At 42.4% G+C, this 23,341-nt stretch overlaps 1 protein-coding gene across 1 annotated transcript in view; it reads right to left on the minus strand.

The window, feature by feature from the left end:
* FZD3 (frizzled class receptor 3) overlaps window positions 1-23,300 on the minus strand; it is a 45,667-nt gene extending 22,367 nt beyond the window's left edge. Inside the window, exons 1-3 of the mRNA XM_084833127.1 lie at window positions 23,192-23,300; window positions 13,078-13,570; window positions 2,619-2,815 (exon numbers count right to left, since the gene is read on the minus strand). Of these exons, the coding sequence (XP_084689253.1) occupies window positions 2,619-2,815; window positions 13,078-13,266 (386 nt within the window). The 5' untranslated portion in view covers window positions 13,267-13,570; window positions 23,192-23,300. The remainder of the gene's footprint in view (window positions 1-2,618; window positions 2,816-13,077; window positions 13,571-23,191) is intronic.
* Between the last annotated feature and the right edge of the window lie 41 nt (window positions 23,301-23,341).

A 23,341-nucleotide genomic window follows, 5' to 3' on the forward strand; every position in this document is an offset into this window, starting at 1 on the left:
AGAAAAGAGCCTCTTGTTGAGGGTGAAAGTGGAGAGTGCAAAAGCTGGTTTGAAACTCAACATTAAAAAAACTAAGATCATGGCATCTGGCCCCATCACTTCCTGGCATATAGAAGGGGAAGAAATGGAAGCAGTGACAGATCTTATTTTCTTGGGCTCCAAGGTCACCACAGATGGTGACTGTAGCCATGAAATGAAAAGACGCTTGCTCCTTGGGTGGAAAGCTATAGCAAACCTAGACAGCATAGTAAGAAGCAGAGACATCACCTTGCCAACAAAGGTCCGTATAATCAAAGCTCTTGTTTTCCCAGTAGCAACGTATGGCTGTGAGAGCTGGACTATAAGGAAGGCTGAGCGCCAAAGAATCGATGCTTTCAAACTGCATCGATTCTTTTGATGTGCTGGATTTTGAACTGCATCGATTCTTTTGTGGTGCTGGAGAAGACTCTTATGAGTCCCTTGGACTGCAAGGAGGTCAAATCAGTCCATCCTAAAGGAAATCAACCCTGACTGCTCATTGGAAGGACAGATGCTGAAGCTGAAGCTCAAATATTTTGGCCACCTAATGCGAAGAGAAAACTCCCTGGAAAAGACCCTGATGCTGGGAAAGATTGAAGGCAAAAGGAGAAGGGGATGGCAGAGGATGAGATAGCTAGATAGCATCACCGATGCAATGAATATGAACTTGAGCACACTCTGGGAGAGAGCGGAGGACAGGAAAGCCTGGCATGCTATGGTCCATGGGGTCACAAAGAGTCGGACACGACTTAACAACTGAACAACAACAACAAGGACAGTGAAACTTCATGTTTTGCAGCAAGAGAAATGGACAGAATAGATTGAGAGGCTTTATGCCACTAGGGGGTTAACAAGTCCCTATTAGGAAACTAGAACTGTGTTTAAGACAGATGACAACGATGATTTGAGTTCAGTGCCAAGCAGAATTGAACACTGGCTGTCTGATCCACTGTAGGATTATTATGAACAATTTTCTTGATCTTCTGAACACAAACCATAAAGTTTCTCCTAGACTGTTCTTTTAGCTTAGTTGAATGAGGGGGAAAAAAAGGAGAGAGACTGTTTGACTGATTACAAGAAAAGCCAAGTTGTCCTTGTGGTTGAGTGATCACCCTCATTATTAAAAGCTTATAATGTCTTTCTAGTCTGTCTGTCTCAACTGGCCTGGGTATGTTTTGTTTGTGTGCTTTATGTGCCATGAAGCCTTCACTTGCATATTTTTCTTTCTCACTGAAAGCACAAAAGACTCAGGATTACTTAATGAAAAAAATTCCAGAGAGGTAGCCAAGATAGTCTCTTGCAGCAAAAACAACGAAGTCTTGTGGCACCTTAAAGACTAACTAATTTATTCTGGCATAAACTTCCATGGACTACAATGGACTTGGTCCACAAAGGTTTATGCAATAAGACCCCTGGTTGTTTTTAATGATATATATACTGCACAGTTGTAAAGACAGTACAACTGTCTTACCATTCACCACTTAAAACGTGCTGCCTCTAGAAAAAATAAGATTTCGGAGTGAGAGAGAATAATAAAAAGAAACTTGTATTCTAACTTGACTTGAAACAGCAATTTTCAGAGTTTGACAAGCCTCTTAAATGTAATGGTCTGCACTTCACTGGAAGTAACCCAGACAAAACGGAGTCACAAGGTAACCAGTGATGCTTCTTTACTCCATAGTATGCTTTAGTCTATGACTGTAATCTGAAAGTTACAAAAGCCAGGAATTGGTCTAGTGCAGCCTTCCTCTGGTACCCTTTCAGATGCTTTGACTTATTTCCAGAATTCCTGACCATTCCTGACATGACCATTAGTCATGCTAGCTAGGACTGATGGGAGTTGAAGACCAAAACATCTGGAGAGCATCAGGTTAGGGAAGCCTGGTCTAATGTTTCCCAGCATTGTCAAATATACGAAGGGAGGGAAAGAGCTGCCTGAATAATGTTAACAGGGTTTTTGTTGTGGCAGGGGTCTGGCTCACTCAAGAAGCCATTTACCCAGTTTGCATGACACGATGATAGTTCCTCAGTTGTTTAGCCCAGGAATTACAGGGACAAGCAAATAAACTGTTGGATTAACTCTGGGTTGTTTAACCCATAAACAACCTAGAGTATCAGCATTCGCATATCACGAAACAACCCAGGAACAGGGCAATCCTGGGTTGTTAACTGAAAGTGGAAACAATGAGTGCATGGCTTGCATGCTCCACCCATTCCCCCAAATTCTGAGTTAATCAACTCAAAAACTGCCACCATGACATTCAGACCAGCCCACTGTCTGTGATGGTAGTGTTTGCCTTTCAGTCATCACCAAGATCTCTAGAAAGGTGGCTGGTCTCTCACTCTGAGGACCGTGGATTTAAGAAAGCATTTAAAATTCCCAAAGTGTCTGAGGAAAATACAAGTCTGAATGTTTATAATGACAGCAATATTGAGTCACAGAATCATAGAGTTGAGGGGCCCTGGTAGGCCACTGAATTGGTTTCATCTCCAGGAAAGTTTATTACCTCAGCAAAAACAAAACAATGGAGGGCACAATGCTAAGTCTTAAAAACAAAGTCATTTTATACATCCCACACAAATCCAGAGGATTTGCTCACCTGCTGCATTCCATATCCTCTGGCCAAGATACACCAAACATTTCCATGAGTTTTGAACACTCGTTGTATGCCCGTTGACAAATTCTGCGACATGGGAGGGTGACTCTGCCATACTCCATGCAAACAGGAGCATAGAGGGCACACAGGAATGGTCGAAAATCCCGGGAACAATCAAGGTTTACCATTGGGTGGAATGGCTAGAAAGAGAAAACAAAATTAAACAGCTGCAGGCCACCATCTAAGCAGTAAGCTAAATTCTATCTTGAGAGACAATGTGGGTGGTTACCATAATCTAAGATCTCAGAATCTCTGCACAGCTTTGGAAAAAATGCAGATCAAATAATACAGATAATTCAGGCAGCATACTGCACAGAATGCCAACAGAAATAATTGTTCAATGCCATCATAAGTTGCTTTCACTTCGATTTAGTGGGCTTGCACTTTTGAGGTCACAGGTCATATGTCTGACACTTCTTTTCCTAGAGATGTGAAGGCCCAGAAAAAAAAAAAAAACGCAGGAAAAATACCATTCCCTCCACCCACCCAAAAATGTGAAGGAATGGATTATGAAGTATTTTCCTTTAGGATGATGAATAACATGTTTAAGACAATGTGTTCATACACTGCTACCTGGCCTTTACTCCCCCAAAATTATTTATAAAAATTACATAATATAAGACCAGAGATGTAAAATTTCTGGAAATTTTGAAGCCATGGGGAAAAATGGTTTTAATCCTCTCTGACCAATTCCCAGCATAGTTACTTCTTCTATTCCTTATTAAGAATATTGAACTAATGTATTGTTTACTATCAGACATTTAGGGGATGTTCCAGGTCATGCTCAATTTCCCAACATGTGTATTTGATCCATGAAGGGGAACATGTGTCTAGAGTCACCATATAATATGTAAAGAAATATGCATTCTTGACAGTTAGTATTCTGTTCTATAGAGTCCTGTGTTTCTGGGCTTGTTCTGATTAGATGCTGTAGCAGTCAATGACCCTATTTGCATGTAATGGTGATGTTCAGCAGCAAATTGTGGGTTAATCAATCCACAAATTGTGGGGAAATGCGCGAGCCACTTCCTGTTTGCTTTCACAATGCTGTATTCAAGGGTTGTTAAAGCATGGCTTGTTTTAAGGGTAACAAGCGGTTGTTTAACCCACAAACAACCCCAAGTGCCCTGTTCAGATGTCACGAAATGCCGCATTCGAAGCTTGTTAATGCAAACAGGAAGCAGCTCATGCACAGTGCACACCCCCATAATTCGTGGGTTAATTAACCCATGATTTGCTGTTGGATGCTGCCATTACATGCAAACAGAGCCAACGAATGTACAGTCATGTGAAAAAGGAAGTACACCCTCTTTGGATTCTATGGTTTTACGTATCAGGACATAATTAAAATCATCTGGTCCTTAGCAGGTCTTAAAATTAGGTTATTACAACCTCGGATGAACAACAACACATGACATATTACACTGTGTCATTATTTATTTTACAGAAATAAAGCCAAAATGGAGAAGCCATGTGTGAAAAACTAAGTACACCCTTACTGCTTCCATAGGTATGAAGAGGCTAAGTAGCAGCCAGGTGCTGCTAATCAAATGCCCTTGATTAATTGATCATCAGCAAGTGTGACCACCTCTATAAAAGCCCAAGTCTCAGGAGTTTGCTGGTCTTGAGCATTCAGGTGTGTGTTAACACAATGCCAAAGAGTAAAGACATCAGCAATGATCTTAGAGAAGCAATTGTTGCTGCCCATCAATCTGGGAAGGGTTAGAAGGCCATTTCCAAACAATTTAAAGTCCATCATTCTACAGTGAGGAAGATTATTCACAAGAGAAAAACATTCAAGACAGTTGCCAATCTTCCCAGGAGTGGATGTCCCAGCAAATTCACCCCAAGGGCTGACTGTGCAATGCTCAGAGAAATTGCAAAACATCCAAGAGTTCCATCTCAGACTCTACAGGCGTCAATTAGCATGTTAAATGTTAAAGGTCATGACAGTACAATTAGAAAAAGACTGAACAAGTATGGTTTGTTTGGAAGGGTTGCCAGGAGAAAGCCTCTTCTCTCTCAAAAGAACATGGCAGCATGGCTTAGGTCTGCAAAATTGCATCTGAACAAATCACAAGACTTCTGGAACAATGTCCTTTGGACAGACGAGACCAAAGTGGAGATGGTTGGCCATAATGCGCAGTGCCACGTTTGGCGCAAACCAATCACAGCATATCAGCACAAACATTTCATACCAACTGTCAAGCACGGAGGTGGAGGGGTGATGATTTGGGCTTGTTTTGCAGCCACAGGACCTGGGCACCTTGCAGTCATTGAGTCACCCATGACCTCCTCTGTATACCAAAGTATTCTAGAGTCCAATGTGAGGCCATCTGTCCGACAGCTAAAGCTTGGCCGAAATTGGGTCATGCAACAGGCCAGTGATCCCAAGCACACCAGCAAATCTACAACAGAATAGCTGAAAAAGGAAAGAATCAAGGTGTTGCAATGGCCCAGTCAAAGTCCAGACCTCAACCCGATTGAAATGCTGCGGCGGGACCTTAAGAGAGCTGTGCATAAACAAATGCCCGCAAACCTCAATGAACTGAAGCAATGTTGTGAGACTGATAAAGTCATACAGAAAACGATTACTTCAAGTTATTGCTGCTAAAGGTGGTTCTACAAGCTATTGAATCATAAGGTGTACTTAGTTTTTCACAAATGGCTTCTCCATTTTGGCTTTATTTCTGTAAAATAAATAATGACACAGTGTAATATGTCATGTGTTGTTGTTCATCTGAGGTTGTATTTACCTAATTTTAAAACCTGCTAAGGACCAGATGATTTTTATTATGTCCTGATACGTAAAACCATAGAACTTAAAGTGGGTGTACTTTCTTTTTCACATGACTGTAGTTCTAAAACCCACATGTGAGAGAAACACTGTTGGTTATTCTGTCACTGCCACAGAACAATATGTAGGTTATTCCACCTATGTTTCTTTTTTATGAAAACACCACTGAGGCGTGAGTCTATGGAACTCACTGGCACAGTTCTTTAATAAAGTTCCCCCAAAGACCTACCTCACTGTTAGGAAATGCTACCTCAAGCTATAAAACCTTTAACCACTGCCACCTAATAAACCTCCTGTACCTAAAATCAGGATGGGACTTGGCCAATGCTTGCAGGACTGAGCTGCCTCCTTCCCAATCCAAATGCAAGAAGAGTGGGAAGGAATCTACTTTGCAGAATGAGTGTGGCAGGCAGGAATGGATTGCTGTTCGTAGAATGCAAGGTTTCAAGCATTCCCACAGGGATTAAAATCTGTAAAATCAGTAGAAACCGTAAAATCTGCCGTGGGAGAAAAGGAGGAGGAGGGAGGCTCAGAACAGTACAAGCATTTCTGGGAGCAGCTGAAAAGTATTACAGGCCCAGTACGCAGAGTGGACCAATGACGAAAAGGCAGCTGATGTGATGAAGCCTTGCCAGTAGTTGCCAGTTCTACAGCACCACAAAGGCTTTCGGGATATGGGGAGGGAGTGGGAGAAGGGGGCAGGAACCAAACACCCTAGAAAATGGAAAACCAAGTCACAGTTTGCTCAATCATCTGGCAGCCAAATCATGGGTTAACTCTGGATAAGACAACAACATGTGGGTTAATTAAACCATGGGATGTTGTTACATATGAACGAGCCCAAATAGTCAGGACCCCAAGAGTTCCCATTTGCACTATTCGTCTCATGAGGAATACATATTTCTTCAGACTTAAAAATATACCATCAAGATTAAGTTCTCTTACAGACATTTCTTCATGAACAGCACCACAACTGCTCATGTCTAGACAAGCAAAACTACTAGACAGCAGGGAATGAGGGATATATATTAAACAGAATTATTTCTCTCCACCAACCTACACCTTCCTTTCACCTCTCCTCAGCTGGATCTATAGATTCTGAACTTCAAGTGAAGGCTTCTTTGTAAAAACAGAAGGGCAACCAGGAACACAACCCATACATTTTAATCTAAAATTGAAAACTATATAGATAGAACATTACTTAACATTAAGTAGCAGTGTTCTTGTTGCATATGGGAAAGTATAAGGAACCTCTTTATCAAAAATGTTCCTTCGAATCTATAAACCCAAGATGCTTCTTGTTCATCACTGCCTCTGACAGGAACATTTTGACTTCATGAAAATCAGAAACAGCAGATATAAACAAGTTCACAAATGAAAAAAGTTGCTTGCCACAGACAAATTATAGGTTCCTGCAGCACACAGAGATGAAACACAAAGAAGCCTTCCTCCTTCATTCACATTCAAATTAACAAGGCTTGTGTGTTCTATTCACAGTCTGGCCCCTCCTTTCAGAGTTCCATCCCCATTACCATGGGAACCCTGCACCCACAGGCTTTCAAGCATAGCAACAGGCCAAGCTTAGCAAGGAGTGTGAAAAGGGGAGAGAGTCAAAGGGTACAATTTGGCTCATGAGAGTCAGAATGACAACCTTTGTCACACTACAAAAGCCTGGTATCCATAGAAACAGTTCTTTGCTAAACAGAGAAAGGGCCATGGGAATACCATGGCCAGAGACATGATATGGGAAACAGAGGCAAAGGTGCCATCAAACACCCAAGTGTGCAAATATACTCCATTTACATTATTCTAGAAGTGATTTTACTGAGGAGTTATGTTGGAGCATTTTTTTTTAAGTTGTTTTAAGCTGTGCCTCTTCATGGAGCCTTTATGTGTTTGAAGCAGCACAGTTAACCTTAAAACCTATAACACTGTTTGCACATTTTGTGTTAATGGGACCAATTTAGCTTTTTCTGCCATTCCAGCAAGTGATATGGGTGGAGTTTTAAATACATTTTCACTTCACTGTTAGAGGTTGGGAACTCCTTGGGGTGTCTATGATGGACTGAACAGCAGCAGAAAAATATAAGAATTCATTTAAAGAGGGCTACCCATTCCCACTGTATTCAAATTACCTTTCTAGCCAAACCTAAGCAGGAGCTCTGAAAATCTGAAATGTCCATGATGAAGACCTATCATCATAAATGCCTTTTGTCACCCAAAGACTAGACTGCAATATGTTCTATGTGGGGCTACCCTTGAAGCAATATGTTCTATGTGGGGCTACCCTTGAAAAATAATGTAGAATGCAGTAGCCCATCTGTCTTTCCCAGCAGTGGCAACAACTACACCTCTCAAGAGGCACAGCTGCCATTGCTACAGAGAAAGAGAAAGGAGAACCTTGGTGTTTGCAACTGACAAAATACTTGAAGCAACCCAACCCAGGATTTGTATTGCTTCCCTTCACCCACAGCAGATTTTACTTCACCAGTCTATGAAGCTGAGACCTTGCTACTCTGCCTATCGGGCCTTACTGCCCCATAGAGTTTCTATTTTCAGCCCTTGAGAGGGTGTGATTTTTCCGAGTTGCATAAGGAGAAAATCCCCCCATAATGTTACAATAGAAGAAAGTGCATTGGGTGGAATTTCCTTTTCTATTATTATTTTATTATTATTTTATTATTATTTATTATATTTCTATACCGCACCACAGCCGAAGCTCTCGGAGCGGTTTAGAAAAGTTAAAATATTAAAATGCGATACACAAAGTTTAAAAAACATTTACATAAAACATACAGACAAACAACATATAACTAAAAACAACTTTGCACTAAAAACAATTTGTTTAAAAAATTCAACAATAAAACACAGCTTAAAATAGCACTGCTTAAAAAAATAATCTACAAAAGTCAGCAAAAGGCATCAAAGTTCTAAAAAGGGAAGGCCTACCAGAATAACAGCGTCTTTAATGCCTGCTTAAGAACCTTCAAGGAGGTCAGCAAGGCGCATTTCAACCGGCAGGTCATTCCACAACTGAGGGGTGGCAAAAGAGAAGGTCCCTTTGCGCGTGGCTGCCAGCCTCACATTAGGCAGCCGCAGCAGAGAGCCTTCAGAGGACCTTAGGTGGCGGACTGGGACATAGGAGAAGGCGCTCCCTAAGGTACCTTGGACCTAGACCACATAAGGCTTTAAAGGTTTTCTATGCAATTTTTAAAGATGCAGGGCTATGCCCTGGCAATTTTATGCCCGTTTGGCTCCCTGTTCCACACTCCTCCAGTTTGACACTTGCTGAATAACTCAAATATTTCCCTTACCAATTCTTTGCTATTTTGCAGCTATCATATTATGTATAAAAGTTTCTTGTTAAAACACAGTAAAGATGAAGGGTTGGATAAAACTCACACTGTGAGCACCATCTATTTCAGGTTTTGGCAGAAATACTTCAAGTACACCACCAGCACACTTTTCTGTAATTTCAGATGCAACACTAGCAAATTAAGAGATATGAGCAGATTAACTTTACTTTTTATGAAGGGATCCAATAGGCTACTTAGAAATCTGTGTGTGTGTTTCACCTTTTTCAACATAGTAATCCCCCTGTTAAGCCTCTCAGACATTTTGAATTAGCCATAATACTATGCCATCTGTCTGGCTGACCCTAAAAAACAAAGCCAGTATGCATAAATTAAAGCACAGAACTGGCTAACTTAAAAATACATTATTGGAGTAAAACAGCCATGTTTAGCTACAAAGTTCAGTCCCTCAAGACCTTTTAAAAAATCCCGGTACCTTACCTGTCTCCTGAGAAACCTGTACGAGGGTCAAGAAGCAACAGTAAGAACCAGACATGGAACAACTGATTGGTTCAAAATTGGGAAAGGAGTACAACAAGGCTGCATATTGTCACCCTGCTTATTTAACTTATATGCAGAGTACATCATGAGAAATGCCGGGTTGGATGAATCAGAGGTCGGAATTAAGATTGCTGGGAGAATTATCAATAACCTCCGATATGCAGACGATACCACTCTAATGGCAGAAAGCGAAGAGGATCTAAAGAGCCTCTTGTTGAGGGTGAAAGAGGAGAGTTTAAAAGCTGGTTTGAAACTCAACATTCAAAAAACTAAGATCATGGCATCTGGCCCCATCACTTCCTGGCATATAGAAGGGGAAGAAATGGAAGCAGTGACAGATTTTACTTTCTTGGGCTCCAAGATCACCGCAGACGGTGACTGTAGCCATGAAATTAAAAGACCCTTGCTCCTTGGGAGGAAAGCTATGGCAAACCTAGACAGCATAGTAAGAAGCAGAGACATCACCTTGCCGACAAAGGTCCGTCTAATCAAAGCTATGGTTTTCCCAGTAGTAATGTATGGCTGTGAGAGCTGGACTATAAGGAAGGCTGAGCGCCGAAGAATTGATGCTTTCGAACTGTGGTGCTGGAGAAGACTCTTACGAGTCCCCTGGACTGCAAGGAGGTCAAATCAGTCCATCCTAAAGGAAATCAACCCTGAGTGCTCATTGGAAGGACAGATACTGAAGCTGAAGCTCCAATATTTTGGCCACCTAATGCGAAGAGAAAACTCCCTGGAAAAGACCCTGATGCTGGGAAAGACTGAAGGCAAAAGGAGAAGGGGACGGCAGAGGATGAGATGGCTAGATAGCATCACGGATGCAATGAATATGAACTTGAGCATGCTCCGGGAGAGAGCGCAGGACAGGAAGGCCTGGCGTGCTATGGTCCATGGGGTCACGAAGAGTCGGACACGACTGAACGACTGAACAACAACAACAACCCATATTTCTAGTTGTGTTTTAATGTACATTATTTACCTCCCATATTTGTGTGCAAATTTGTTTACTGCATTTCTCAATTACCATTTTTCTTATTGGACACTGAGTGAGAGCAGGTTCTCCCACTATAATTCCTTGCTGGATATGGTGCAATGTGGGGAAAAATCTGAGCAAAGAAGTGGAACAGACTTTAACCAACTATTCTAAAAAACAAGGAAAATACTATTTTGAAAAGAAAGTGGGAATAGAAGCCACGCAGCTGCTCCAAAAGATTTAACAGCCTCTTCCTAGACATGGGTGAATGTTTAAACATATATGGATTTTTATTTGGAAGTTGATAACTATCTTCATAGTACTGACCAGTGTTGGACAGCTCCTTGTTGCTCTGCTTATACAGTTTGGACAGCTCAATTGGACTAGTCCTTCCAGTCTAGAATTTATATCAAGGAGCCAAAAAGCACCTTTTCTCAAGTAAATGAGATGCCTTCTAGCAGCTCTGAGTGGTGATTATGATTTGGAGGACAAAACTATAGCAATGTCAGCAGTAGCTCTGCCAGCAGGTGCTACATCTCCATCAGTCAAGGTGGTGGAGTCTATGCCAGAAGAGTAATCCAGTTAGAAATAATCCTGCCCCTTTGGAAGGTCTGCTCCCACTGCAGTATAGAGCTGTGTCACGTACGAAGAAGAATAAGGCTTGCAGCCTGAGATGCAAGAAGCAGTCCAGCCCATGCTGGAATTGTAGAATCAGACCACCCAATATTGGATGGGTTTCTAAAACCCTGTGAACTCTGCATGACAAGGTACCATCATGCTATTGTAGCAAATTCTACAGCCCTGGTAGTAATTTCATAACTAAGACTCCATTTATTTTCAGAGCGATATTATCTTTTGAAGACACAACGAGGATTTTATTTTTTAGAAACTAAGTCTCAAGAGAAAGAAGGAAGACATACATTTCAAGGGTGCAAAATACCTCTCAAATTATTTATACAAAGCATATTCCATTACAACAAGCTTACTAAAAAAAAGCAGAGAAAAGTTCAATATATATATATATATATATATATATATATATATAGCCTACAGTTGTTGCTATATGTTCTTTTTGAATGAATTATTTTTGCTGTTGCATGCATATTGTGAGCTGTTATTGGGCATATGGGGAAGAGTGGCATATAAAATTCAAATCTAATCTACACTGGAATGCCCTCATTTTGGTCTCTTGCAGTGATCTCAACCATATCATGAAGCCATATCACCAGATACATGCTGATGTCACTGAGGGCAACCAAAGCCAAGTGATCAGCCTACTACAACCAAGGTTAAGAAGTCTTTGATCTCAGGAAGCAAAAATGCTCAGGCAGGGAGGATATATTTCAGGAGTTAAATTAGGCTGCTAGCATCAGTGAGGCTTTTTTCCATCTCTGGGGAATACTGCAGTTCTGATTGGTGGGTTGATAGAGTGCTGGCCACACCATTTTCAACTTCTCTCTGGTGCAGCTCAGTATTACATTTTAGTTTCTCTCCCTCTCCATGTGCAAAGTTGCTTCCCACACAGAACGCCTTCTGTTCCCTCCCCCTGCACTATCCTCATCCTGGTAATCAGCAGCAGGAGCAAGTCCTAAAGAATCCTAGCAGCTCCAGCCTCCACCCCAAACCCTGAGAATATATTCTTTCCAAATACCTCCTAGTCAACAAGCTTCTGCCACTTCATTCCAATTTCAGGTACATTTTTTTTTAAAGAATGGCAAAGATTTGCTTTGCAAATTGACTGACTGATGCCACCTTCCTTCCCTCTGCATTCTCTCTCAGTTCCACAGCTCCACTTGCAACTGGCTTCTCTCTCACTCCCCTTTTCCACACCAGAAAGAACAAAGCCTGTTTAAGATTGGGGGGGGGGGGGATAGAGACTGGGTTGTAAAGAGGAGCTGCTGCAGAGAAGAAAAATCTGGATTGGATTTCTTTGGGACAGAAGGAAAGACTGCTTTCCTGGTTTTGAATACAAATGCTTGCTGTGCTGGGGCTTGCCTGGGAAGTAGGGACAATATTTAATTTTCCGAAGGAGACCTGCAAGGGACTCATGCCTACAGGGAGCAATGCCATCTGCATTATTATCCCTTCTCTTTAATTCTGGGATGGGGGCCTGGCTGGAAAAGGTGGAAGGGAAAGGCACTCTGTATGTGGACAGAAGCCCTTTTACTATATTCTCGCTGAGTAGAAGATAACATTTGGCTCCTAAGCCTGGACATAATTTGTGGACCCCTGTAAGTAATAATGGGGGCTGAAGTTCCTAGACTGGTCACACTGGTGATTCTGCACTGACAAAAACAAGAGGCAAAAATTTTGTTGGATGCTTTCCAAATACAAACATGTCATAAAACTGGTACCAGACTTGGTCCTGCTATGGTATATACAATATACAAATATACAAGCCATATTTATCTATTCCATGCAAAGAACTTGCAGATTTTTATCTTAAGGAATCCTCAAAGCTGTGTATCATACATTTTACATGAAAAGCACTTTGCGAAACAACAACTTGTGAATCCCATATGCATATAGTCACATATGACCACCCCACAGGCTTTTTTCATTTTTTCTGTGTAGGATGTTACTAATGTGTGACGTGCCCTCAAGAGCATTAAGATAAATAAATGCATCTGTGTTCTTCTACGTTTTATTATTATAACCAGATGTAGTGAAAGTCCTGATTATATTAAACTTTCTCTGCAATTCTCCAGTAATAAAGCTAATTCTACCAGAAGTTAATGCTATAATATGTATATTTTAGAGGGGAAAATAAATGCTTACCTCCATTGCTAGAGCTGCTGTTTGCTGATCGTAATGATTCAAGAGGTTAGGCATAAATGTGGTATTGTAAGGAAGATCCTGGCACATCCTCAAGATGATGGGCTCACATGAGAACAGGCTGTGGCCACCTGTACATCCTACCAAAACAGCCAAAGGCCATAGACAATGGATCATCCAGCTGGCAGCCATCCTTCTGCAGTGATCATGGGAGTCTCCAGGTTATTTAGTAGACATTGCTGGATATCTGTGCACCATGGTCAGCTTTTCAACTTTTCGTCCTAAGGTTCTTCAGAGACCGAATGACTCTTTGTATTCAGAGAACTTAGCATAGTCCAACAGAACACTTCCACTCCCAAAGCACTAATAAGGTACTTCATCTTGGCCTTATGTTTCATATCACTATAAAAGTTGCACTAGGTTGTTAAAGCAGGTTGACTAGCCACATTCCCAAACAGACCCCATGCTGACAGGCAATCTTCTTTTATTAAGCAATCTAAAGATAAAAATAGAATTATTAAATTGTATTGTTAACATCTCAAAGTAGCTTATTATTTGTGAATGCTAGTACTGGACCTTCTCATTCAAGTTCAGTCAACCAAACCTCACCTACTCTTATTCAGTCCTCTACAGGTACTGCTACTTAGAATAAAAGGATGTATAGACTACCACAAACCATTACGGAACTCAAAGGTCTCATTTCGTGAACATATTCAAGTAGTTCCCATTGTTTGCTTTTGTTTCTGAATATATTTTAATACAGAACTGCTGCCAAATCTAATCCCATTCTGCTTCCGCACAGCTTGATCTTTGTGCTATTCTCCACAATGAGCCCTGTGGATTAGTTCAGGACTTCTTATTTTTCCTCCTCCATATACAGACACTGAGAATCCTTGCTCTTCTTGCAAGGGGTTGTTTCATCAAAAGAGAGGAGGAAAGGCGCTAGCTTGTTAAAAGTATTTTCAGCACTAATTTAGAGACCAATATTAGTTAATCACTTCAAGAGTAGGAATATTATCCACTCAAAATGCATGTCTAAACACAGAAAATATATTTCATGCAAGCACATGAATTTTGGGAGGGATGGCAAAAGCACTACGCACAACTGAAGGATGAGTACATGGTACAACAGTCCTACAATAGACTATGGAAATATGGCAGAATCAACCTGTTCTCAAAGATGCAGAAAATAAAAAGAGCCCTGTTGGATCAGACCGAAGTCCTATGTCAGCCTTCCCCAGCCTGGTGCCCTCCAGATGTTTTGGACTTCAACTGCTATCAGCCCCAGCCAGCATGGCCAATGGTCAGGAATACTGGGTGCTGTAGTCTAAAACATCTGAAGGGCATCAGGTTGTAGAGAAGGCTAGCATCCTATTTCCCACAGTTGCCAACCAGAAGCCCATTGGAAGCCCACAAGCAGGATAACAACTGATATTCGGAAGCATGCTGCCTCTGATCCAGAAGGTAGCATATAGCCATGATTAGGAGCCACTGATAAAAAGCATAACATAAATGTCTGTATATGGTATTGTAGATTGTGACTGAAGATAAGAAAAACTACATGTGCTAATTGGTTTCCACTGAATAAAAATGTTCATTGCCTATGATTCCTCTAAAGAAGAAAGCCATAATCATTCTGGTTCTCACACTCTTCAGTTGTGTTGAACGCTTTCACCATCCCTCTGAAAACTCATGTTTACACATGAAGCATTTTCTTCCAAGAAGGAAAGCCATATAGAAGTTTTACCCTAGAAAATAAATTTGGCAACGAAAGAAGGTAGTTGGCACATCTGTGTTGTCTGCATGGCAGCATGCCTAGTCTTAACTCCACCGATTAAAAAGGGAGGGACAAATTTTAATATGTGATTAAAGCATTAGTTGATTAAACCTACCATTAAATTGATTAAATCTTGCAGCCCTCATCAATAGTTTATGATACTTATACTATCACACTTATTTGGAATCCAAATGCCTGATGAGGAATTGGCCATTTCAAGCCAACTAGAAAAAATCAACCTTTTGGACTAGTACAATTTGGCACTGATAGAGCCTTGAACAATTAACTTTAAATTCAGAGAAATACAAAGTCAACAGCTATTCATTAGCCTTTACATAGTATCACATTAAAATTCAATTTGCCAGGCACTGTATAGATCTAGGAAACTTTTTCCACTCTAGGGGACACATTAGAATGTACCATTAGAAGGAAATACGCTGCTAATTGGCATATTTTTAACTGCACATAACTGACAATTTCCAAATCATTTTCATACTCAGCAGATGCTAAAATGCAGCTGAGCAGACATATTGCACAACAGTATTCTGAAATTTCTACCCTCAGATAGATATGATCCAACTGTTGGAAAATTCTGTTTGGAAAGCTGAACATACCTCAGGTGTGGGGACAGTTACATAGCAAGTTGCCTTAATCACAGCATTGGTCCATCTAGCTCAGTATTATCAACAATGACTTGGCAGCAGCTCTCCAGGTTTTCAGGCAGGACTCTTCATTAGCCCTACCTGGAGATGGCAGGGACTGAACCTGGGGCCTTCTGCATGCAAAGTAGGTGTTCTACCACTGACCTATGGTCCCTCCCCAAGCAGAGGAAAGGAGGGGGACTATGTAGGAAAAGCACACAGACAAGGTAGATGCTTGTGAACATACGTCACCCTATACCGAGCCAGACCATTGGTCCATGTACCCCAGTGTTTTACAGCAGCTCTCCAGGGTTTCAGAGAGAGAGGGAGAGAAAGAGAGAGAGAGAGAGAATCTTACTCCCACTACCTGCTGAAAGTCTTAAATGGAGATGCTATGCCACATAACTGTCACATAATCATACAGATCAATTATTTTTGTTTTTCTTTGACAGAAATATTTGGGAAACAGAAGGTGAAAACACTTTAGACTCCTAGTCTCCTGTATTTAATGGGAGGGAGGGGGGATATCAAACTTCTCTATAACCATGAGGGCTAGAAGCCTCTTTTTAAAATAAGAGTAACCCGACACTTTCAACGTAAGTAGCATACAAAAGTGTAATCACTATCTGCCACCACCGTATTGCTCTATCACTACCCACTCTACCTCACTTAGCATAACAGCTGGGGGGGGGGCACAGAGAGAGGTACAGCTATGAGGGAACCATACAATGCACTCTCACATGCGGAGTACTGTATGGAGCCAGGCATCCATAGTTCCATTTGCCAGGGGTAAGTGGCTCTCTGAAGAGAAAGAGAACTTGCATCCTCCCTTGGTCTCTCACTTACACTCCTTTAGAGAAGTTAAGAAACAGCAGGAGTCCTTCACTGTCCTTTCCTTATCCAAATTTGATGCAAACAAGAGAAACCGCTTCCTCCTTCCAAGCCCTCTGTACATATCATAGGATGTAGAAGAACAGACAGCTGGTGACAAGGGCAAAAAGAACCTAGGTAGTAAACCAATATAGTATTTGTGTGCTCCTCTATGGGGTGCTGAAAAAAACCCTGTGACATGTGCTGGCTACACTGTTTAAGCATGTTTAAGCTTTTTAGCAAATAAGGCAGTGTATAAATGTAATAAAGTAAGTAAATACAAAAAAGTTGTTCACAAAACCCCAAAACAGATTTACTAAAAAAATAAATAAATCTACAACTGTCCCTCTACTTAAAAATTAAGAGCACATCCCGGCCACTTTGTGGATGGTAGCCCTGCTGCTTCTCTCTGCCCAAATTGAAATTGCTGTTTCTCTGCGCCTTCCACTAGATCTGCCTTCCCCAACATGGTGGGCACCAGGTGAAAGGCTTGAGAAAGATGTCCCCTCATTAAGCTCCTGATCATCCATTAGGGCTGGGTTAGGCAGAACCATAATGGTAGACCAATTCACAATTGGGCTGACATTTGACAGCCCTACATCTTCAAGCATTGCTCAGCTGATGAGTCAAATAATGGCAAAATATTGTCAAATAGTGAAAACATTTAATGCACTAGTTTGTTAGAACAATGAATGTCAAGAGAACTATGTTCACCATACAATGGCCTGGGCAAATAACAGACGGTAATTGGCTAGTCAGCTGACCAGCATCCCAACCTCAATCACAACAATCAAGGCAGCCAAATAAGTAACAATATTTATGCACAGGAAACCCTTTACTGTAATGTTCCCTTGTATCATATGCTTCAAAAACACAGGATCAGGCTGATTCTTACATGATGGCTCTCATGTGGAAAGTATGGGCTGCCTGAGAGGGAGAGGCAAAATAGTGAGACCTCCCTCCATCAACTCAGCCTGGACCAATGGACATTTGGCTTCTCCCCTCCAAAATTTATTATTTAACAGTATGAAATAGTTATCAGCTGAAATGTCTTATCAACCTCTTATCTCCCTGCTCTCTTTCCCTTTTGTATCATGTCTCTTAGATTATAACCTATTATTTTAAACTGCAAACTGTGTTCTGTGCTTTGGCAGAAAGGCATTGTATAAACAGTGTAAATAAAAAATTAAACCCAATGGCATAAACCACTGGCAAACAACTTTCCACTGATCATGTGTGCCAGAAGTTTATCCGATATTGCCAAGCTTTCAATCATTCCAAATGTGTGGTCTGAAGCTGCGGTTCATCATGACTCAAGATTTCCGAGGCATTACGTTTTTGAACTTTACAACTATCTCTACTCTTTTTTCTGGACAGCTTCTGATTTATGGTTTGCAGGTAAACTACAATATGGCTACCCCAGGATAAAAACTATATAGACTGCAGCTACAAAGTAGAGAAGTAAGGATTAATAAATATCAGCAGGACCAGAGCCCAGAAAACATTACCTTAAGCAAGTCATGATGGCTGACCCAGCATGAAACAGTATTTCAAATTAGCACATTAAATGTTTGACTATTATTTGATAACATCTGGCCATTACTGATAATCTGAGCAATCTAGCAACTTCAAAGAAACAAATCCCAAGTGAAAAGCAACATGCCAAGGGGGAGAGAATGTGGTAGGTGGTGGCACTACGGAGGTAATCCAAAAAATATTTGAACTGAGCCTGACCGCACAGGAGTCTTAATTACAATCAAGAGATGTTGTAGATTCATAAGTACTGACAGATGTTCTTGTTGTTGTTCAGTCGTTAAGTCGTGTCCGACTCTCCGTGACCCCATGGACCATAGGACGCCAGGCTTTCCTGTCCTCCGCTCTCTCCCGGAGTGTGCTCAAGTTCATATTCATTGCATCGGTGATGCTATCTAGCCATCTCATCCTCTGCCGTCCCCTTCTCCTTTTGCCTTCAATCCTTCCCAGCATCAGGGTCTTTTCCAGGGAGTTTTCTCTTCACATTAGGTGGCCAAAATATTTGACCTTCAGTTTCAGTATCATCCTTCCAATGAGCACTCAGGGTTGATTTCCTTTAGGATGGACTGATTTGACCTCCTTGCAGTCCAAGGGACTCGTAAGAGTCTTCACCAGCACCACAGTTCAAAAGCATCAATTCTTCGGCGCTCAGCCTTCCTTATAGTCCAGCTCTCATAGCCATACGTTGCTACTGGGAAAACAAGAGCTTTGATTATACGGACCTTTGTCGGCAAGGTGATGTATCTGCTTCATATTATGTTATCTAGGTTTGCCATAGCTTTCTCCCAAGGATCAAGCGTCTTTTAATTTCATGGCTACAGTCACCGTCTGCAGTGATCTTGGAGCCCAAGAAAGTAAAATCTGTCACTGCTTCCATTTCTTCCCCTTCTACATGCCAGGAAGTGATGGGGCGAGATGCCATGATCTTCGTTTTCTTAATGTTGAGTTTCAAACCAGCTTTGGCACTCTCCACTTTCACCCTCAACAAGAGGCTCTTTACATCCTCTTCGCTTTCTGCCATTAGGGTGGTATCGTCTGCCTATCTGAGGTTGTTGATAATTCTCCTGGCAATCTTAATTCCGACCTGTGATTCATCCAACCCGGCGTTTCTCATGATGTACTCTGCATATAAGTTAAATAAGCAGGGCGACAATATACAGCCTTGTTGTACTCCTTTCCCAATTTTGAACCAACCGGTTGTTCCATGTCTGGTTCTTACTGTTGCTTCTTCACCCTTGTACAGGTTTCTCAGGAGACAGGTAAGGTGGTCTGGTACTCCCATCACTTTAAGAATTTGCCACAGTTTGTTGTGATCCACACAATCAAAGGCTTTAGCGTAGTCAATGAAGCAGAAATACACGTTTTTCTGGAATTCTCTTGCTTTCTCCAGGATCCAGGGAACGTTGGCGATTTGATCTCTAGTTCCTCTGCCTCTTCGAAACCCCGCTTGTACTTCCGGTAGTTCTCGGTTCACATACTGCTGAAGCCTAGCTATTCGCCTTTGTCCTGCTTCATTTTGTACACCAAGGCCATGCTTGCCTGTTATCCCAGTGATTTCTTGACTTCCTACTTTGGCATTCCGATCCCCTATGATGAAAAGGACACCTTTTTGGGGGGTTAGTTCTAGAAGGTGTTGTAGGTCTTCATAGAACCCATCAACCTCAGCTTCTTCGGCCTCGGTGGTTGGGGCATAGATTTGAATTACTGTGATGTTGAATGGTTTGCCTTGGATTCGTACTGAGATCATTCTATCGTTTTTGAGATTGTACCCCAGTACTGCTTTGCTCACCCTTTTGTTAACTATGAGTGCTACTCCATTTCTTCTAAGGGATTCTTGCCCACAGTAGTAGATATGGTCACCTGAATTAAATTCGCCCATGCGTGTCCATTTGAGTTCGCTGATTCCCAAGATGTCGATGTTCAATCTTGCCATCTCATGTTTGACCACCTCCAGCTTACCTTGATTCATTGATCTGACATTCCAGGTTCCTAAACAATATTGTTCTTTACAGCATCGGACTTTCTTTTCACCACCAGACACATCCACAGCTGAGTGTCCTTTCGGCTTTGGCCCAGTCGCTTCACTGTTTCTGGTGCTACTTGGAAATACCCTCTGCTCTTCCCCAGTAGTATATTGGATACCTTCCGACCTGAGGGGCTCATCTTCCAGCGTCATCTCTTTTAGCCTTGTGATACGTTCCATGGGGGTTTCTTGGCAAGAATACTGAAGTGGGTTGCCATTTCCTTCTCCAGTGGACCACATTTTGTTCAGAACTCTCCGCCATGACCTGTCCACCTTGGGTGGCCCTGCACGGCATAGTTTATGGCTTCACTGAGTTACGCAAGCCCCTTCGCCACAACAAGGCAGTGATCCATGAAGGGGAAGTACTGACAGGCCATGCTATAAAACATTCAAATGTTAGTTTCCTCAGGTGCAATCCATTTCTTGATCTCTTCACTATATATATTTTTAAACACAATCCAACAAGCTTGAACATACAATCTTACACCCACAAAGTTTTACTATAAAAAAGGTAAAGATGTCCCCAGCCAGTCATGTCTGACTCGAGGGGGTGGTGCTCATCTCCATTTCTAAGCTGAAGAGCCAGCGCTGTCCGAAGACGCTTCCGTGGTCATGTGGTGGCATGACTGAACACCGAGGTGCACGGAATGCTGTTGCCTTTCCCACTGAAGCGGTACCTATTTATCTACTTGCAATTTCTTGCTTTCGAACTGCTAGGTTGGCAGGAGCTGGGACTGAAGACGGGAGCTCACTCTGCCACGCAGCGCTCGGGTCTTGAACTGCTGTCTGCCGACCTTCCGGTCTGCAGTTCAGCGTCTTAACAACTATGTCTTAATCATACTGCATATGCTAACCCAGAAAATTTAGGACAGTAATCAACAGGACTTGGAAAAAGCTAACCAGTTATACATATGCATTTAAAACTGTTTGGATTCAAGTCAGTCACTTTAATAAACGATTAAAAAATACCTTCCAAAAGGAAATCTTTCCAGAAACCCCAGTTGATTCACAGTTAATAAAAAGAGACAAATCTCTGGAATTTATTAACAGAATACATGTACCTCTTAGGAAGATGTGCTCACTCAGTCCTTAAGCGCTGCAGTATTTCAGTGGCTCAATGGCAAGGTGTTATCTGGTAATTATTCCAATTGCAGTTTGGATAGGAAATAAAATCAGATATTCCCGCTGAATCTATTTCAGTGATAAGCAGGAGAGAGAAATCAAGTCTCTGAATGTTTAAGCCCTCCTATCTCTGAAGTCCATACTTTCCCCACCCCCATCCTCCTGAGCTCCACTGCATGCAGGGAGGGGTAATACATCAACTCCAGACTTGATTCTTCCAGCCCTGGTCTTAATTCTATGAGAAGAGAGAAGCATGGAAGGGAAGAGAGCATAATCTTTTGCAAGCAATGTAAAAGCTAGATATCTTTCACCCCAAACTGCCTAACTAGGAAGGAAAAAGTAATCCACATTACATTACCTTTGCTGCAATGAAGCAGGGTTCCCCTGCCATTTCATTTCCAGGGACATATCCATCTCATCTCATATAATGAGAAGGAGATTCACTCCCTATGCTGCCTTTTATTGAAGTGGGGGAAGGTCTATAGCCCCTCTCCCCCATACACACACCCTGCCTAGTAGGAAACATAAAAACTCTACCCAGCTTCATTTAGCGCCTCCTATGGAGGTTAGAAACATCAGAACTCAACCCATTCCTTTCCTCCGTATAAGAAGAGCCAGCCTCTCTGTTTTGCTTTCTATATTTCAGTTTCCATATGAATGAAACCTTTGCATCTGTTACTTTGGCGGAGGTAGTGGTGATGGGAAACAGTAGATTGCTCAAAATACTTGTACTTTAGGGGCCCTCCACAGCAGTGGTGAGGAAAGGGTGAGGGGCGTATTTCTGCAGAATTAACAAGTCCTTAATATAAAACACTACTCCGCTGGATCAGACCGGAGGTCCACCTAATCTACCGTCCTGTTTCCAACAGCAGCCAGAAACAGGGGAAGCAAGTCCACAAGCAGAACATGGAGGAGGCAGAAGATGGGTAGAGGCTCTCCACCATCACTATCCCAATCCTTTTCTTTCAAGGAAGAAGCTAGAAGGCAACAGTGTCACATTCACATTCATTCCTTATTGTATCTTCTCGTTTTCTCTTGTGTGCAGTGGCAGCGGCGGCGATTTAAAAATCCCCATTTCTCAGTGGGATCTAGTCACCTTGCTCACTTTCCCCAGCGGATGAAAAGGTTATTCCTAAACCCCTCCCTGTAAGGCTAGGAGTCCCCCCCATCCCCCCTACCCCCACAAAACACATCTTGACAATAAAAGCAAACCCCTCCCCATATCCCCCTATTTCAGTGCCACCCTTAAAGGTGGTCTAGAAATAATTTTAGATAGATACAGCCTGCACGGGGTGGCGGGTGGCAAAAGAGAAAGAAGAGACCAGCTTTCCTCCCACAATTTTCTTTTTTACTGATGAGGAAGAGGTGGAACGCAGGGCAAGCTCAAGCAAACTAAAGAACAACTTAGGCCTTCATTTAAAAAAAAAATCTTATTACGCTTATTATGTCTTAATTATGTATTAATGCAGCAGAAAAGGATATAAACAGTTTTAAATTAAGTCATTAGTATTACTAGCAGCAGCAAACGTTACTACTGTTTCACAATACATCTATCTACTCCATCCTACCTAATGCACAGGGCGTGTTGTGAAGGGGGGGGGGCAAAGAAAAGGCCCCTCACCCTCTCCTGGGGGAGAAAACAGTCTCCCCCCAACACACACAAACACATTTCTCCACCTACAAAGATGTGCGCTGGAAATGTTCCCCCCACCCTTTCATGAGGCATTTATTTTATTTATCTGGCTGTTATTTATTTTATTTATAATAATACATGTTATGTATTTTATTCATTTTATTTATCTGACCGCCCACCCTGCCAAGTCCTGAAAGGGGTCTTTGTTGAATGTGTGTGTGGGGGGGGGAGTGTGAAGAGGAAAGAAGGGTGTCACTGAGGCCCCACTGCCCCATCACGCCTGTCAGAAGGGGGGGCGAAAGGCCTCCCCCTCCCCCTCCCCCTCTATTGTCACGAGTGGGGAAGGGGGCGAGCAGCCCCGCCCCCTTTCCAATCACTGTGAGCGGCCAGAATTTATCCCCCCGCCCGTGGGGTGCGTGACCAACCTCGCCCCCCCCTTTGAGGGAATCAGAGGCTCCTTCTTGGGGGGGCGATAAGAAGGGGGCTGTAATTGCGCCCCCTCCCCGGGCGCTGCTTACCTGGCTCCGGGCCCGCCGCCGCCTCGCGCCCCCCAGGTGCCTCAGCCACGCCGGAGCGAGCGACCCTCCGGCCGCCTCAGCCGCGCCGCGCCGCGCCTTCTCCTTCTCCTCCTCCTCCTCCTCCTCCTCGTCCTCCTGCCCCGCCCCCCG

The sequence above is a fragment of the Heloderma suspectum genome, chromosome 1 (assembly GCF_057233095.1).
Source record: "Heloderma suspectum isolate Gila_16-S chromosome 1, 16-S_ref, whole genome shotgun sequence".
Lineage (NCBI taxonomy): Eukaryota > Metazoa > Chordata > Lepidosauria > Squamata > Helodermatidae > Heloderma > Heloderma suspectum.